Genomic DNA, 18,484 nt, shown 5'->3' with positions numbered 1-18,484 from the left:
CCCGGGAGGCGTGCCCGCAGCGCTTCCGGCAGGAGGCGGGGGGCCTCTCGCGTTCGGGTCTCGGAGCCTCTCTGCGGAGGACGGAAGGTGGAGCTTTACGGTAGCTCTTTGCTCTATTGATTGATGCCTCTTTTCAGGTTTTGTCGTATACTCCTACACAGTAAGGTACGGCGTAGCTTTTGTTTTGTTTTCCAATGTTTAGTGTCATAAGTACATGACACTAGAATGTTTGTTTATTTGTTTGTTTGTTTGTTTATTATTTTATTCATTTATTCATGAGAGACACAGGCGGAGGGAGAAGCAGGCTCCCCACAAGGAGCCCGACGTGGGACCCGAACCCGGGTCTCCAGGATCAGGCCCTGAGCCAAAGGCGACACTCGACCACTGAGCGACCCAGGCGTCCCCCTAAAATGTTTCTCAACAACAAAGAGAACTTAAGGGGAAATCTCATTATTATCACCGGAGCACATTTTTTAAGAAATGTATATTTTAGGGAATTATACTGCAATAGGAATTTGGGCTTCCTTGTTTTTCCCCCTTCACACTAATTTTTAGGCACGTTTGCCTTAAAGTCATTTGGATCTACTATTTTATTGTATACTTTCTCCGTTTATTCAACTAATATTCGAATGCTGGCATTTAAGTTGTCAATCTGTTATATTTTACAATAATGCAGCTATGAACAGCTTACGAAAAAAATTTACATCATTTTCCTTATGGCATTTTTGTCCCCCCCCCAAAACAAGTTGATCAACGCCTATTTTCCTTGTCCTATTTAATCAGATTCCTTTGAAGAAAGAGTAAGCTAACTTAAAATGTCACCCATACACTGAAACCTTACAGTTTTTTCTAATATAAAGGGTTTTATCTTACATTTTTAATTTTACTTTAGTTCAAGTATAATGGACGCTTCTATTAGTTTCAGCTGTATATGATCCAACAATTGTATACGTTTCCCAGTGCTCATTAAGATAGTGTACTCTTAATTCCCTTTATTTATTTCAACTATACCCCCACCTATCCAGCAACCACTTCTGGTTGCCACCATTTTGTTCTCTGCATTTAAAATATGTCTTTTTGTTTGTCTCTGTTTTTCCATTTGTTTGCTCATTTGCTTTGTTTCTTACATCCCACAGATGAGTGAAGTCCTATGATACTTGTCTTTCTCTGACTGCCTTGTTTCACTTAGCATTATGCCCTCTACATCCATCCTTATTGCTACAAATGGCAAGATTTCATTCTTTTTTAATGGCTGAATAATATTCCATTATATATATAGTATCACATCTTCTTATCCATTCATCTATCAATGGACATTTGTGTTGCTTCTGTATCTTGGCTATTGTAGATAATGCCAAAGTAAACATTGGGATGCATATATCCTTTGACTTGTAATTTTGAATACTTTACCATTGGTCGGAACACTATTTCCTCATCAAGTGCAAATAAGTTTAACCATTTTTCTATTGAAGTTAGTGTTTTGCCCTTTTAAATGTACATAAGTTATTTATGTTGGTGAGACAGAGAGGGGAGCAGGGATAAAATATTATTGGTATATCAGTGTTCCTATCTTGTCTCTCTCCCTTCCTTCCCCCCAAATTGCCTTTTCAGACTAGTTCTTACTTTTCAAAGGAGAGGAAAACAAGAAGAGTTTAGGAGTGCACAGAATTGGTAATGAAGTCCCAGGCCACTTTTAGAAAGAATTTGAGGCAAGAAATGCAAAAGAAAAACAGTGCATAACGGCAACAAATAGAAGACAACTGAAGAGAATTTAGGGGGTATTTCTGGAGATTATTTATTTCATGCAGAGAGTACATGAAGGACAAGTAAAGGACTTGAGTGAGTTTTTCAAAACTGAGTATGTGTCATAGGTTTATCAGTGTTAGATTTTGTGGACTAATGTGTAGGATTTTGGAAACACAAGTCAGGTTCTATAACCAGGATCAAGAATACATATTTCAAAAATGCGTTATCATTTGGCAGGAGTGGTCTGTCTCATCAGGGACTTTAGCCACAGAAGAAAAAAGACAGGGCCTGGGGCAACACTGAGTGATAGTAATCCTACGTCTTTCACCTGAGGTATAGAAAGTAATTTAAAAAAGAGACTTCCTTTTGACCTCATTTCCTACCTGTCTTAGCCATTCAACAACTATTTAATTAGTGTGTAAAACAAACCAGATACAGGGGTAATTCCAGCCCTGGGAAAACAGCCGTCTCTACCCCCTGATTCCACCCTTAGTTTTGCCCTCTAAGGCAAACTATACCATTTTAGGTTTATATCAGTCATCTCAAGTTGCCATAACAAAGTACTGGATAAAAATAGTTGCTTATTAATTACTGCCTGCAAATTATCCCCTTATAAAATCAGTTGAGAAGCTTCTCAGTTTCTACCTCATTTTATAGCAGCTTGACAAAGAGTTCCCATATTTATTTGGCTGGAGCAAGAAACCAGGGCACTGCCAACTAGATGGCTAAAGAATTTATCAATTTGGCAGCTGAATTCCAGTCTTTGTCCACTCTTCCATATTCTTGTTCTAGAATGCAAAAGCATTGTTTGACCACTGGTGATAGAGTAAAAAATAGACAAAATCCATGTCTTCATTAGCTTATATTCTAGCAGGGAGAAGCAAACCAAAAAACATACGCAACAGGAAGTGCCTCCATCATCACTTGCTCTGGCATTCTGCATTCTTTTTACTCTGCTTTATTTTTCTTCAGTGCTCTTAACCACTGCACATGCATTTATTTGTCTCCTTTCTCTTGAATGTAAGCTCCATGAAAGTTTTGACTTGGTGTTATTCACGTCTGTATTCCCATTACCGAAATACCTTTAATAGAAAAATTTCCCTTATAGTTGTTTCCTAATAAAAATTTGTTGCAGGGATCCCTGGGTGGCGCAGCGGTTTGGCGCCTGCCTTTGGCCCAGGGCGCGATCCTGGAGACCCGGGATCGAATCCCACGTCGGACTCCTGGTGCATGGAGCCTGCTTCTCCCTCTGCCTATGTCTCTGCCTCTCTCTCTCTCTCTCTCTCTCTCTCTGTGTGACTATCATAAATAAATAAAAAAAAATTTAAAAAATTTGTTGCATAAGTGAATGAATGAAACACAATTTCAGATGGAGAACAAGAACCAGATTTGTGCAGGATTAAATGAACTCACTAAATTATGAGCGTAGAACTACCTAGTGAAATTAATGGTGGGAAATTCCTTTATTAAAGGAGGTCAGTAGGAACTTTGCTGGGAATAGTTCAGTGCTCCTTCATCACATGGCAGAGACACTTAGCTACAGGGCCTTAGCTGTCACGGTGACACTGGCAATCATGCAGGGTTTGGAAGAGTAGGTACAAACAGCTTTCTAACAGAAACTGGATAATTCTACATGGAGTTCTTCATGCAGAGAACAGGGAAAGAACTGACTTTTGGTGTGAACATGACATAGACACATCACAAGGTTAGCTGGCTTGAAGCTACAGAGACGCCATTTTCTTTTTAGGTTGAACTATAGGAAATTGCCTTTTTTGGAGGTCAAAACTGATTGATGTGGATAGTTTCATATGTTCAGTATATTATAGAGCTGAAGAGACCCAGCACTGAACAGATTTAAAACTCAGCAAACTAATGCAGGACTGTTTTTCTGTTTTTTCCTGCTTTTCCTAGAACAAATACATGGGAGGGTGGGCAGAGATTGGAATTTACATGCCCTTTTTTATAACTGCTTTTCAGCAACTCACTGAGCATTAGTCACAATGATCCGCCTGGAATATGCATGCATTAATGCTATGGCCACTCAGTACTTAACTGGAATTTATAAAGAGACACTAGTTGAGAAATTCAGTCTTCCACTTAAATAAACTGTAAGGAAATTACCTCTAGATGTCACATTATCTGTCTTGTGGAAGGTCAACAAAAGACACTTATGAAACAAGACCTAGAAGTCCCAATACTGTCATTTTCATATCAATGAGCCAATAATTCCTTTTTATTAAGCTGATCTGAATTGGTTTCTGCCACTTGCAATCTAGGTTCTTGATGAATTCAACATACAACATGTAAGACCTGGCATGATCCGGACAGCATTTTTCTGTGTAGCCCTATGTCTTTTTTAGAAATATGCCCTCTGGGCCTATTCAACAATCCTATTCAACTTTATATTTCATAGTGAGGTTCTGTGGCATTATAGGAAATTTAAATGAACTGTAAGGATATTTGTGTCCAGAGTTCCTCTCATCTGGTTAAATCTAAAATTCTTTTTAAGTATCACTTCATACTTAAAACCTTTCCAAATCACCTTTTTTAATCTTGTTGAAATGCTTCTTCCTTTGTAAGACATTGTCTTCCCTAAAGAGCATCCAAAACTCTTGCCTGCAGGTATTTGTTACATATTTTCTCCAATATACTGTTAGTTCTCATGAATAGAGGCTGTGTGTTATATATCTTTGTACTGTCACCACCTAAAGAGTGCTCGGCATGCGCTAGGAATGCAATGTTAATTTTTGAGCTGAGAAGTTCAGGATACATTCAGAGCTTCATTCCAAACACCAATTAGGTAAATCGCATTAAGGGCACCATTTCTTCACCTCTTCCTGTATTCATGTTCTTTGCCATGTTATTTGGCAGTGTCCTTCCACTTATGACAAAACATGTAATTCCTACCTGCCTTTGAAGTTGACTTCATTTGGCCAACGAGATGCTAGCAGATGTAGCAAGCACATGTTAAAAAAACAAAAACAGGACCCCTGACTGGCTCAGTTGGTAGAGCATATAACTCTTAATCTCAGGGTTGTGAGTTCAAGCCCTATTTTGTGCTTGGAGCCTACATAAAAAATAAAACACAACAAAAACAAGACAAACAAAAATCTTGTAATTGTGATGGTTCACTCTTATGTTTCCACCATCACCATGAAAATGATATACTCAGCACACTGGTCCCAGGAGAAAGATGAGAGACAAATAGTGCTGAGCTGCCCAGCTAAACTATTGAGTCAAGCCTAGCCTAGAACAGAGTCCTCCTCCAGCCTGCAGACATGAATGAGCCCAGTCAGGATCAGCCACCTCTAAGATTGTAATTTCTTAGGTCAATAAATGCTATTGTTTTGGTTGTTAGTTGTTGAACAGTAGTATTATGGTGGCTACAGTTAACAGATACACACTTTCTAAAGCCTCCTTTTCTGTATTTCTGTTAGGCATTAGAAGGGTCTTCAAAACTAGCTTTATACTGCCTAAGTCATTCAATGTCAGTGCTGTAATATGGGCAGATATAATTCTTATGTTCCAACAGAAACAAACTATATTTCATAGTGAGGTTCTGTGGCATTATAGGAAATTTAAATGAAGTGTAAGGATATTTGTGTTCAGAGTTCCAAATAACCAATTTTGCAAAATAACAGGATACCCCTGCTCATGAGCATTTTTTTTTCCAGTAGCAATAAAATACTTCTCTTCTAAATGTTCCTTGTATACAGCACTTTTATTGTTAAAGAGGACTTTAGCTTTGTGTTATCTGTGAAAGCAATGCTTGATAAGTACTCATGTGGTAGACATTTTACATATTTTATTCTTCTATTTTATAAAATCCTAACATATCTTTGCTTAAACTGGGGCTGAGATCAAGCAACTTAATTCAATAGCAAGTGGTGGAAATGTCATTGAAATGTATGCCTTTTTAACCTCAAAGCTAGTATTCTTTCACCATATTGTACTGTACCCCTGGTTGTTTTTACTACTGAAAAATTTTAAAAGTCATAGAAATAAGCAAAACATTTCTTGAATTTTTAAATTTTTTTTATTTTTTATTTTTAATTCATGAGAGACAGAGGCAGAGACAAAAGCAGGCCCCTGCAGGGAGCCTGATGTGAGACTGGATCCAGGAACTCTGGGATCACGCTCTGAGCCAAAGGCAGATGCTCAACCGCTGAGCCGCCCAGGTGTCCCACATTTCTTGAATTTATTAGTTCCTTTGAAGACACAAGAATGAAAGAAACGTGGGAGAGCTTATTTCAAGCGACCTTCTGCTCTATGTATCAAGCATACATTTCACTACCACCCACCATAGTTGCTATTATGATGAAGTGAAGTGGCTACCACAAACCGATATTCTTTTTTTTTTTTATTTTTTTATTTATTTATGATAGTCACAGAGAGAGAGAGAGAGGCAGAGACACAGGCAGAGGGAGAAGCAGGCTCCATGCACCGGGAGCCCGACGTGGGATTCGATCCCGGGTCTCCAGGATCGCGCCCTGGGCCAAAGGCAGGCGCCAAACCGCTGCGCCACCCAGGGATCCCCACAAACCGATATTCTTCATCTTGATATCCAGCTTTGCCGACATCATTTATTAAATACTATTCTCCATTGTTTTGTTACTAGTGACTTGTTACCTGACCTCTTTCAGCTTCTTCACTTGTAAGATTACTAACAGTACTTACCCCATAGGGATAATGAGGATAAACCTGAAACTAGTATAAAGTAATTGCTTAATGCATGCTAATTTACTTAAACTTGTCTTTTTTTTTTTTTTTGCAAAGGTACTTAACTAGTTTGCTTTAAATTCAGTTACAAACCATTGTATAAGTATTGCTATATCATGTGCCTTTACATCTAAGTGATGTATGTACAATGAAAGTATTGCCATTTGGTCATTTTACTTTTCTGACTTATTACAATGTGCCCAGGAGCCCCAAGATCAAGTTTAAGTTTAAGTTCCAGGACCTCATTTTAGGCCTAAGTATCAGCCTACCTGCTTTACAGAAGGGCATTAGTTGGTGTTCTCCTCTTTAAAGCTTCCTTATTCACTGTATGCTAAAGACTCTTTTTCCTCCATGAGAAGCACCAAAGTGGTTTTTACTTGTTGCCCTCAAAATCAAGATTCTGCCTTAGTACCTCCAGAAAACAAGCACCCTGATTTCAATTATTAAACAAGCAAAACCTGATAATCACTTAGAAAAATATAGAATGAAAAAAACTTTTAAAAAATATTCACCCATCTCTGTGAAGATGGTCAATAAGCCAATTACACTCTGTTCTGTTCTTTCAGCCTCCTTTAGTTATGGTAAGGGGAACATAAACTTTAAGGAAGCACAGGTATGATGCCATCAAGTTAAAAAAAAAAAAAGTACACACACCCATGAAGTATTCTTGCTACAGTATTTTAATCTTAATCTACCAAGCCTTTGGGTTTACCTTTTAGTTTATAGGAAATAGGTATGGCAGGCACATTCTAAGAAGGCTCCCAGTGATCTCTTTTCTGATACAGCCTGTGTAATCCACTCTCCTTGAGTAACTTGCTTCCAGCCTTGATGTTGAGAGGGTGGCATATTTGTAGTTTGTAAATGTAAATGTTATGACTTTGATTTTGCTAGCAGACTCTCCCTTGGTGGTTTTAATGAAACCACTTGACATGATGGAGAAGCCCATAAAACATAAAACTGAGGGCAGGGGAGCCTGGGTAGGTCAGTTGGTTAAGTGACTCTTGATTTCAGTTCAGGTCGAGCCTCATGCAGGCATGGAACCTACATAAGATTCTCTTTCTCTCTCTTCTTCTGCCCCTCCCCCACCTCCTTCTCTGAAAAAAAAAAAAGGAAAACATTCATTTAAAAACTTTTATTTATTTCAGAGAGAGAGAGAGAGAGAGAGAGAGAGCAGCACAAATAAAGGAAAGGGTGGAGGGCCTGTTGAGCAAGGAGCCCAATGCAGGGCCCAAGCCCAGAACCCTGGGATCATGACCTGAGCTAAAGGCAGACTGAGCTACCCAGGCACCCCTGGAAAACATTCTTAAAAAGACAAAACACCCAAAAAGCTGAGGACAGCCTTTGGCCAACAGCCAGCTAGGATTTTAAGTCCTCAATCCAACACCTGGAAAAGAACTGAACACTAACCATGTAAATGAGCTCGAAAATGCTTCCTTCTCCAATCAAGCCCTCAGATGAGTCCTCAGCCATGGCTGATACTCTTCATAGCAGCCTCATGTGAAACAAAGATACAGAGGATCCTGCTAAGCTGGGCCAGGATTCTTCATTTGCAAAAAATTTAGATAGTAAATGTGTGCTGTTCTAAGCCACTTTAGTTTTGGGGTAATTTATTAAGCAGCAATAGGTAATTAATACAGAAGAGTTACAGAAATGTTTTACAAATATAAAATTGGGGTGCCTTGCATTCTGCAATGCAGAGATGCTTCAAAGTCAATGACACTAAAAAATAAAAATAGAACTGTTCTAGAGTAAGAGACTGAAGAAACATATAATCAAATAAATATAATACATAAACCTTGATTATTTATATTAGATCCTTTAAATAAAGTGATAATAGTTACTATGAAACAAGGAAATTTGAGTTTGGAATACATATTAGATACTATGAAATTACTGACTGGTAATACAGCGATATGGTTATAAAGAACATTCTTTAAAATGTCCTTATTCTTAGAAGATACATATTTAAGTATTTAGTTGATAAAGGTGATATCTGTAATCTCAAGAGTAGAGATAAAACCAATATGGCAAAATGTTAACAACTGTAGAACTTGGTTGGCAAGTTCACGAGTGTTCACTGTACTCTTTGAACTTTGATGTATGAACATTTTCATTAAAAATTTTAAGAAAAACACATGGAATGATAATGGTAAATGAAAAAAATCTTCAAAATTGTATTTATAATCACAACTACACTATACTATAGATTGAATGTGTCACCCCGAAAATTCATTATTTTGAAACCTAATTCCCAATATGATGGGGCCTCTGGGAGATAATTTGGTGATAAGGGTGGAATCCTCAGGAATGGGGAGACCACAGAGAGCTTCTTCCTCCTACCATTGAAGAACCCTCATCAAACACCAAATATGCCAGCACATTCACCTTGGGTTTCCTCGCCTCCAGAATGGTGAAAATGTGTTTTTAAGCCACCCAATCTATTGGATTTTTGTTGCAGCAGCCCAAATAAACTAACACCCTGTGTGTAATCTTCTATAGAAAAATATTTTTTTAAATTTTTATTTATTTATGATAGTCACATGAGAGAGAGAGAGAGAGGCAGAGACATAGGCAGAGGGAGAAGCAGGCTCCATGCACCGGGAGCCCGACGTGGGATTCGATCCCGGGTCTCCAGGATCGCGCCCTGGGCCAAAGGCAGGCGCTAAACCACTGCGCCACCCAGGGATCCCCTTCTATAGAAAAATATATTAGAAGTTAGATTATAAATTATTTTATTTTTATTTTTTTAGATCATAAATTGTTTTTTAAAAAGACTGAATAACATTTCCTAATCTCAAGACTGTTAGTAAGTATATCACAAATGATCCTCTTTACATTTTATCATTTCTCAACAAAATAACCATTTATAACATTGATAACTGCTAAGGAAGCGAATGTCCAAGTTTCATCCCCAGAATTTGCAATATGAAGGATATTAACTCCAAGGCTTTTACCACTGGAAGTGACTTGACAGCATGTGTCGCCTAAAAAATGTGCATTAACTTGGCCCACCAATTCCATGTATAAAATGTAGCCTAAGTAGCTAGTAAGACATAGGATATTTGTCTGAGCAGTGCTTGATAGCTGAAAACTGAAAACAATATCAGATAATAGGAAATGGATATATCCATATAATGGATATATGTTTATTAAGGTAGAGGTATGCATACTATATATTGTCAAGTTCAAAAATCAGGTTGTTGAACAATGTGTATCACACAGTCCTTTAAGAAAAAAAAATACATTTACATACCTACTAATATACCACAAGATGTTAAGAATGGTTCTCTGTGGGTAGTGGGATTACAATTTTTATTTGATGTGTGTCTGTTTTATTAGATGAATGTTATGTTTTTATATTCACAAAAATATATTAAGGGAACCATGGAAAAAAGTTTAACTGAAAAAGACTTCAAAATTCACAAAACCATCATATAACACTTATTTTTCAGGTGAATTATCTTAGTTCTTTAGCTAAACTGTATTTTAGAATTTTTCTTCAATAAACATGAAATACTGGTACTATAAAAGTTGTTGTAAAGACTTGTACTCTACAAGAAGCAAACAATGTTTACAATTTGCCACCCCTTACATTTTGAAGAGTCAGCTCATGTTCTTAATGTCCTCCCATCATCCAAAGGTTCTATCTGGTATTTCAAAATATATTGTAGATAAATTCTTTGTACTCAGAACTGCATGCTAGACTGGACATGTTAATAAGAAAGCAGTGTATTATAATGGAACTAGGCTGACCTGGGTTAAACTCTTGACTTTGCCATTTAACTGTGACATAACCACCTAAAACCTGATTCAACAAAAAGTAAAGCAAAGGTTCCTAACCAGCCCAGCCAACAGAATTTTTAAAGTCTGAGCACATGTCAGAATGCTGCAATTTACTACTCAACAAAATACACATTCCTCTAATTATACTTTACCCATTCTCTCTTGATATTCCAAAAGTTTTTCTTTGAATTAATCCAGATGATGGAAAATCTTCCCTCCCATATTGGGGAAGAACTGTTCTTTGACTACAATTTGTCATTAAGCCAGTAAATTGATGGTTCTGTATACCATAAATGTTGAGAATGCTGCTCATTATTTTAGGCAAAGTCCTCTTTGTGAAAAGATCTTTCCCACTCAAAAATAGGAATAGTTATGCTTCTCTTAAGAAACTGAAGTTCTCTTAAACATATTAAATTATATAATTAAAGTGGTAGTTCCTTCGTGTTAGTTGTTAGGATATTCAGAGACAAATTTGTGATGCCTTTCTCTAGGAAGTATGGTATGGTATGCACTTTTTTTTTTTCTCCTACCATGATTTATATCATTTTCTTTACTTCTGAAAATAGAGACACCATCATTCTTCATTTAAGGGGTTTTGGGGATCAAATCTCAAAAGTGGTTAGCACAGTGCCTGGACCATGTTAGGAGCTCAAAAATACTAGTTTTACATGATAGGCTCTGGACTTGCCAGTAACAGTTTTTGCTTGTGTAGTTGCTTGATAAAAGTCAACACATTGCAAATTCCCTTTGAGACAATAGAAATGACCAAAAATAAACTAACATCAAAACTGGAATGAATAATGAAGTTACCTCAAATAGGGAGGGGCAAAAGAAACTGGATTATAAACCTGGAGTTAATTAGGGGTCTCATTTGTCTGAATTGATACATAACCTAATGCAGCTTAGTAAATTGCTTTCCCTTCATCTAAAAATGAGCCATCAAATGTAATTTTCTATATACAAGTAACTTAAATGATGAAATTATTTTATGTTTTCTATATATGGAATAATTTACAACAAACTTAATTTTTGAAAATTCTAAAGTACTTATCCTAAAATAAGATCTTGAAATGTGCTGGTGCTGTTCAAAGAATCAGCAATGAAAATGAGTAGAGCAGAAATTAAATAAAAGACAACCACCAACAAGTAATGTAAAAGCAGAGTATATAAATAAAAGTTATCTTCTCTTTTGTGGCAAAGGTATGGAAATTATGCCATTGTAGCAGTTGCATTGTTTTTCTTTTTATCTCATTCTTTCTAAACTCCTGAAAACTTACCCACATTACACAGGAAAATCTCACAGTTCATCAGTGCAAAAATTTTATTTCTTTGTCTCTTCTTACCCCCCACTTTACAAGATCTGAAATTTTACTTAATCCACAGCATTTTTTTTAAACCATCTGTAATCAGTCATGTAAAATGTGAGAAAAAACACTAATCAATTTAAAATCTCAGCCCATCCCCACTGTTACAGTAAATTTAGGATAAGTCTACAGCATTCACTTACTTTAGCTGGTTCTGATACTGAGGCATATTTTTTTATTTGAGAATCAACACCTAAAGACTTGGCTAACTGTACAGCATTTAAATCGTCACTGATAAGTGTCCCAAGAGCCACAAGGAGTCTAAAAGTAGCTTCTAGGTCTTGTACAACTTCCAAGACTGTGCTAATTACTGACAAGCATTGAGCTTTCCCTTCAATGTTATGGTCTTTATGAAAACAAACAGAATAGTTCAGGGTCAATGTAGCGAGAGCAATGTGAATGTTTTTATTGCTCCCTGATTTCAGTTCTATTGCATGCGACATTAGTGATTCCCTCTGGGACATCATGAGTTTTTGTCCTGCCTGGCCAACAAAACAATTGCAAAAAGTCCTCAGAGCAAGCAGCTGGTTTGCTGGCTTTCCTTTAGGGTTTAGGAGACTGATAAGATGACTGCTGAACTGAGCCCCTTCCTTTTCATTGCAGAAGTTTTCATTCACACTGGGATGTTTAATTGACAACCGAAGAATGTCAAGTGCAGGAAAGACAATATCTATTAAAAAGAAAAATTCATTAATGTTTACAAAAACCCATAAAATTCCTATGACTATCATTTGGTTTTATGAATTTTATTAACACACGACCATTTCAGAAAATGTTAAAAAACCAAGTGCCATGTGCTTGCTTTACAAAATATATGTATTTCTAAAACTTTTGTTAATTGATTTTTCATATTTATAGAAACGATTTATTGCTATGAGATGATGTAAATGGGTTATCAACTGGCCTGATATATATATTGAGTATTCAGTAAATCCCTGTGGAATGAATGGGATGGGGACCTTGCTTGTAAAAATCCTCTTAGACCAAAGAGTTCAAGAGGAAAGTTTTTTTTTTTAAGTATATCTTTTCTTTGTTTTTTAAGAGAGAGAGTACATGCACGTGTGATTGGGGTTGGAGGGTTAGAGAGGGAGGAGAGAATATTAAGTAGGCTCTATGCCTAGTGTACAGCCCGACTCATGGCTCAATCTCAGAACCCTGAGATCATGACCAGAGGCAAAATCAAGAGTCGGATGCTTCACTGACTGAATCACCCAGGTGCTCCATGAGGGAAAGTTTTTTTTAAAATAGAATTCCAGTTGACAAATGATAATATACGATGCTTACAGGTTGGTGGAGGGCTTTACATTCAAAAGATTGGGCAGACACCATTTGAATGAATCCACTCTATAATCTTAGCACCACTAAAAGTAAGGAATCCAGAAATTATGTGCCCTGTGATATAAAGGTAGTATGCAGCATCATTTATAAAGGATATTCACCAAAAAAATAAAAAAATAAAAAAAAATAAAGGATATTCACCTAAAAAAAAAAAATCTATTTAACCAGAATCTAATTATGTCTAGCAGGAGCTACAGAGATCATGGTACACATTAAGTGAGCTGCCAAAATCACAATATGGGATATTAAGCAGGACAAATGACTTTTCTTCTCTAATCAATAGCATGAAAAAGTAATGAGAGAGGACACTTTTGGAATTTAAAAGGAATCAAGTGAGTCAAAAAAATAATTATTGCAACCGTTTGTAGACTGGGGTTAATAGTGCACAAGACGTTCTTGGGTGGCTTGCAGGGGACCCACAAATGCTCTGAAATGGTACATGAAATGGTATGGGGATCATTACATTCCTTTCAGATGCTCATAAAGCATGGACCAAATCAAGACTATGAATTACAGGGGCATGGTGAGTACTTTTTTGTTAAGTTTCACACAATGTGAGTTACAACTACCCAGGGTAACTTTTACTCTGGGTAAAACAATCTAGAAACATCAGTAATACTGATAGAAATGAAAAGACATACTTACTCAATCTAGAAACATCAGTAATACTGATAGTAATACTGATAGAAATGAAAAGACATACTTACTACTTTCTGGATTACATTTTAAAAACGGTTTCCATACCTTCAGGCCAGTTAATAGCTTTCCACAAAATCTGAAGTTGCTGGGCTGTGGGTTTTTCTGAAGAGCTATTACATATGAGAGACAGTATTTTTTCAAGAAGTATCAAGTCATCCTCAGTTAACTTTTTCTCTTCAGGTGCAGTTCCATTAAGTTCCTTCAGTTTACCTAGAACCCAAACCCAAACTTTCAAAATTCTCTAACTGTATTTAGCCAGATATAATATAAAGATGTCTAAACTTTCACTAAGAGTATTCCACTATACACCATGGGGAAGGTAAGACATTTCATGGCAATTATCAAAGACCATAAAATAAGGATAAGGCCTATTAATATTTTTCATTCGAACACAGTAGAGAAAAAGGTTACTGTGATGATTTTACCTGTTATTGTCTAAGATCTTATGAAACTTTCTGCTTCAAGTAAGTTTTAAAGTAGATCATATTTGTAATCATTTTGGTTTTTGAAGCAGTATCATGTCATTATACCCAAGTATAAGTCAATGCTCTATTTTCCTCAAAGAAAAAAATTGTAACAACCTTTAGCCAACTTTGCCTAACTTCTTCGATTGTCAATGAATTAACTGAAGAGTTAAATGCCTAATATTTAATTTAGTTCCATATGTACATTTGACATCACCCGGCTTTAAAAACATATTTAATGGAAATATTGCCTTTTGTCACCATATTCACATTTCATGAAGCAATTTTTTAAAAAGATTTATTTATTTTAGGGAGAGAGAGTACTCAGGGGTGGGGGTGGAGGGTAGAAAATCTCAAGCAGATTCCCCGCTGAGCGCAGAGCCAAATGCAAGGCTTGACCTTATTATGACCCTGAAATCATGACCTGAGCTGAAACCAAGAGTCAGATGCTTAACTGACTGAGCTACCCAGGTGCCCCTTATGATTTTTATAAAGATGGTATAAAGGTCAATTCTGACCAAAAACCCTTGTCTTATATTGAGGTATATATGCTATCTCAATTAATTCTCATGAAGTAATAGTGGCAAACACATAAGTAATTTTGTTTCAGAGAAACAAGTTAACAGACAAAGCAAAGTCAACTGAGCAGTTTCATTTTTTAATGTAATTTTTACTACTCCTAAGGGCCATTAATTTTTTTAAGAGAAAAAAAATTTTTTAAGTGCTTTAATCATTCGTTTTCATTATTTTTTTTCCTGAAAACATTAAGATCTTAGGGAATGGGATTTATATTTTTCCCTTTAGTTTTTTTCTCATTAAAATCATCATAAAGCATTTACCTTATATTTGTATAAGGCTTCTTGCAAGTATTAAGGGTCCATTATCAGACTGTGTATTTGTAGTCGACGCCATTGTGTAATCCCACAACAGAAGTCTCTATCATGTAAGCACCCAGTTCCTAGCTCATGTGAGGAGGAGAAACAGTCTTGAGTGCACTGCAAAGAGTCTATGGATATGTGAGCAAACTATTTAATTAAAATGTACTTACCTAATATTTGTGTAGGATTTGCCTGGTCAAAAGTGACAGCCTCTTTTTTGGGAAAATAAATATTCACGGTCTTAGATGCAGCTGATCGGTAGGCACTATTCCCTATTTAAAAAAGATGATGAAAATCATTAGTAATAGTCAAAACTGAAATTTTTCTAATTGTATGACTTTTTCACGATTATTGAAATATAGAACTACTCAGTGCATACAATAAAACAACTATGGAAAAAAGAAAAATCATAAAATTTTATATACTGTATATATTTGTTGACATAATAAATTTTAGTTCTTAATGTAAACTTAAAATTTAAAACAAAAGCCTTTCCATTTCGTATTCTCTACATCTCTCATTCCTTTAAGATTCAATCTAAATCACAAATTTTTAAAAGATCAAAGAATATATAACAATTACAAAACTTGCCATTCCCATCTTAAGGCATATTGATCTCTTTCTTCTCATGTCTTTTACTGCTTATTCCAAATGATATATAGTCCACATTGTCATTTTCTCCATCATTTTATTTATTTTTAAGTTTTTATTCAAATTCCAGTCAGTTTAAACATAGTGTAATATTACTTTCAGGTGTACAATATAGTGATTCATCACTTCCATACATTACCTGGTGCTCATCACAAGTACTCTCCCCTAAACCCCAGCACATGTTTAACCCCTCCCCCACAATCTCCCCTCTAGTGACCATCAGTTTGTTCTCTAGAGTTAAGACCCTGTGTCTTGGTTTGCCTCTTTTTTCCCCTTTTGCTCATTTGTTTCTTAAATTCCACATTATGAGTGAAATCATAAGGAACATGTGGCATACACACACACACACACACACACTGGAATATTATTCAACCATAAAAAAGAATGAAATCTTGCCATTTGCAACGACGTGGATAGAGCCAGAGTGTATTATGCTAAATGAAGTCAGCCAGTCAGAGAAAGAATAACAACTTATGATTTCCATCATTTTAATAAATGATGTAGGTTCCTGAAAAGTGAAAGGGCCCTAGTCTTTTATACATTTTTACTTCCTAAGTCCCTATTTTAGTAACCAAAATGCAGTGTCTAACAAACAACTGGCATAGGATAAAAATTTATCACAATACATAATATCTAAAGTTACTTCAATTAAAGCATAATTTAAACCTAATTTGTATTTTGCCTGCATTTCAAATCTTATTTACTTTCGTTCCAATGCAAAAAGTAAGGCATTTTGCAAAAATATGAATAAAACATTTTAATTTTCTGAATATATATCAGAAAGGGGAATAGGGTAGGTAAAGATGAAGTTATGAAATAAATACACAAAATTAATTTTCATTGCTTATAAAGCATAAAATATTTATTGGTACAATCAAAGATGAGCTAACAGACATTGCCTGGAGTCCTGGTCATTAGAGACTAGTGGTAAGGAGAATGCAAATCAAACACTGTCCAACTGAGTAAAATGAGAAGGAAAAGTACAGGGTGTAACAGAGCCTATGATAGAGTAAGTGATCTAGCAAGGGCCATATATGAGTGTCCGAGAATGTTCGTTTAATAAATACTATGTGCGAAATAAAGAAAAAGGAGAAAAAAACAAATAATAATTTGTGATCTAAATAACAAAGCAAAGGGCTCAAGTATTCTAAAACAGAACAACATGTACTAAACTTCTGAGGTAGAAAACAGCATGAGATGCTCAAGAAACAGACACAGGCCAGTATGGTTGGCAGAAAAAATGCAGAGAGGAAGGTGATACAGCAAAGAAAAAATATTGAATGAGAAATCATTAAAGGGTTTTAATCAAGGGAGCAGTATAAATAAAGTTCGACTGTAAAAAGATCACTGGCTGAAGTATGGACCACGGAGAGACCAATTTGGAGGCTATTGCTTCATTTGTCTAAGTAAGAGATGACAGTAAGTTGGACTAAGGTATACTATATAAGGTTCAGTATATACACCAAACTGTTAAAAACTGTAACTTCTGAAAAATGGTAGGAAGCACTATTAACTTTACACTTTATAATACAAGTACAGCCAACAATTACTAAGCATTTATTCTATATAAAGTGCTGTATACATTTTGCAATTTTAAATTCCAACTTGAACAATTTTAAATTACAACTCTTAACAACTCCAAGAGGTAGATATTACTTCCACTTTACAAATGAGAAAAACAGAGGCACAGTAACAGAATAACTGGCTCAAGGCAAAACAGGTAAAAAATAGTGGAACTGAGATTTCAATCTAAGCATTCTCACTCCAGAGTCCCCAATCTTAATCATTATGCTTATACTTCAATATGCCAGCCAATGTTACTTTTGCAGTGAAAAAATAGCTTACAAAAATCACATACCAAGTTAGTTCTGAAGTAGACTGCTGGGTTTGTAATTATCAATCTTAATACGGTCAAGAACATTTATGTTTCACATCTATTAGACTTTTGTAGAAAATAACAAGTAGAGGAAAACATATAGCAAGACAGCCATCAAACTTGTAAAAGATTAACCACAAATTTAGTTCTGCATTTTACTAGCAGTAGATACAGAGGAAAGCTTCTTTGCCTATGCTCAACAGTGATGAACAAGTAAGATGTGTCAGACTCTAGGCAAGATACTACGAATAAAAAAGAAAAATTAATTGCTCAGGAGAAGGCCAGATAGTATAGGCCTAAATCATAAAAGTAATTTTTTTCTGGGTCCTCTTAAATAGAACAATATGTAGCATAGTGAATAAAATTCTCAATATATTAAAAATGAACAAAGGCGTGATGTGAAAAAACTCAGTTTTTATAAGAGTAGTGAGAAAACCAGACCTATGACAGAATAGCAATTTTCAATCCTGGCTACACATTAGAATCACATTGGAAAATTATCAGAACTAACTTTGCCAAGGCCCCAAACCACAGCAGTAATACACCAAATGAGCATCTCTCGAGATGAGGTTGAAGTACTTTTTTAAGCTTCCTACATGAGTCTAATGTGCAGTATGACACAATTCTGAGAACACTCTAAATGCCAGGTCAAGAAGTTTGCCCTTGATCTACCATATGAAAAGTTCTCTAGCAAGGAGAAATTTTTAATGAATTTTAAAAACATAAAAAAAAAAAAATAGGGAAGAAGAGGAGGAGGAGGAGGAGGAGAAGAAAAAGAAATGAAAAGTGTGTACCTGTAAATGGATCAACTCCAGCCATGGTAGTTCCCATATTGGCAGACCCTGGCACATAACGACCACCACCTAAAATGCAGTAACACATCTAATAAGTAAAGGTAACTGCAAATTAAAGTTCAAAATGCTCCTCTCTACACAGAATAACTTATTTTCATGAGTCACAATTCAG

The 18,484-nt window shown here is 35.9% G+C and overlaps 1 protein-coding gene and 1 long non-coding RNA gene across 2 annotated transcripts in view; one reads left to right on the top strand and one right to left on the bottom strand.

Annotated features, from left to right (window-relative positions):
- The first annotated feature begins 65 nt into the window (after window positions 1-65).
- On the top strand, window positions 66-8,599 carry LOC129494715 (uncharacterized). Its single transcript, XR_008661393.1, has 2 exons — window positions 66-165; window positions 6,132-8,599. It is a non-coding gene; the product is annotated as an uncharacterized LOC129494715 (long non-coding RNA).
- A 2,956-nt stretch (window positions 8,600-11,555) lies between these two features.
- Window positions 11,556-18,484, bottom strand: part of PLAA (phospholipase A2 activating protein) — a 38,229-nt gene continuing 31,300 nt past the window's right edge. Inside the window, exons 11-14 of the mRNA XM_055301653.1 lie at window positions 18,313-18,381; window positions 15,162-15,263; window positions 13,695-13,859; window positions 11,556-12,282 (exon numbers count right to left, since the gene is read on the bottom strand). Of these exons, the coding sequence (XP_055157628.1) occupies window positions 11,717-12,282; window positions 13,695-13,859; window positions 15,162-15,263; window positions 18,313-18,381 (902 nt within the window). The 3' untranslated portion in view covers window positions 11,556-11,716. The remainder of the gene's footprint in view (window positions 12,283-13,694; window positions 13,860-15,161; window positions 15,264-18,312; window positions 18,382-18,484) is intronic.

Source organism: Nyctereutes procyonoides, unplaced genomic scaffold, assembly GCF_905146905.1.
Source record: "Nyctereutes procyonoides isolate TBG_1078 unplaced genomic scaffold, NYPRO_anot_genome, whole genome shotgun sequence".
Classification (NCBI taxonomy): Eukaryota; Metazoa; Chordata; class Mammalia; order Carnivora; family Canidae; genus Nyctereutes; species Nyctereutes procyonoides.
The sequence above is the reverse complement of the archived record's forward strand: the minus strand, read 5'-3'. Positions and strand labels throughout refer to the sequence as shown.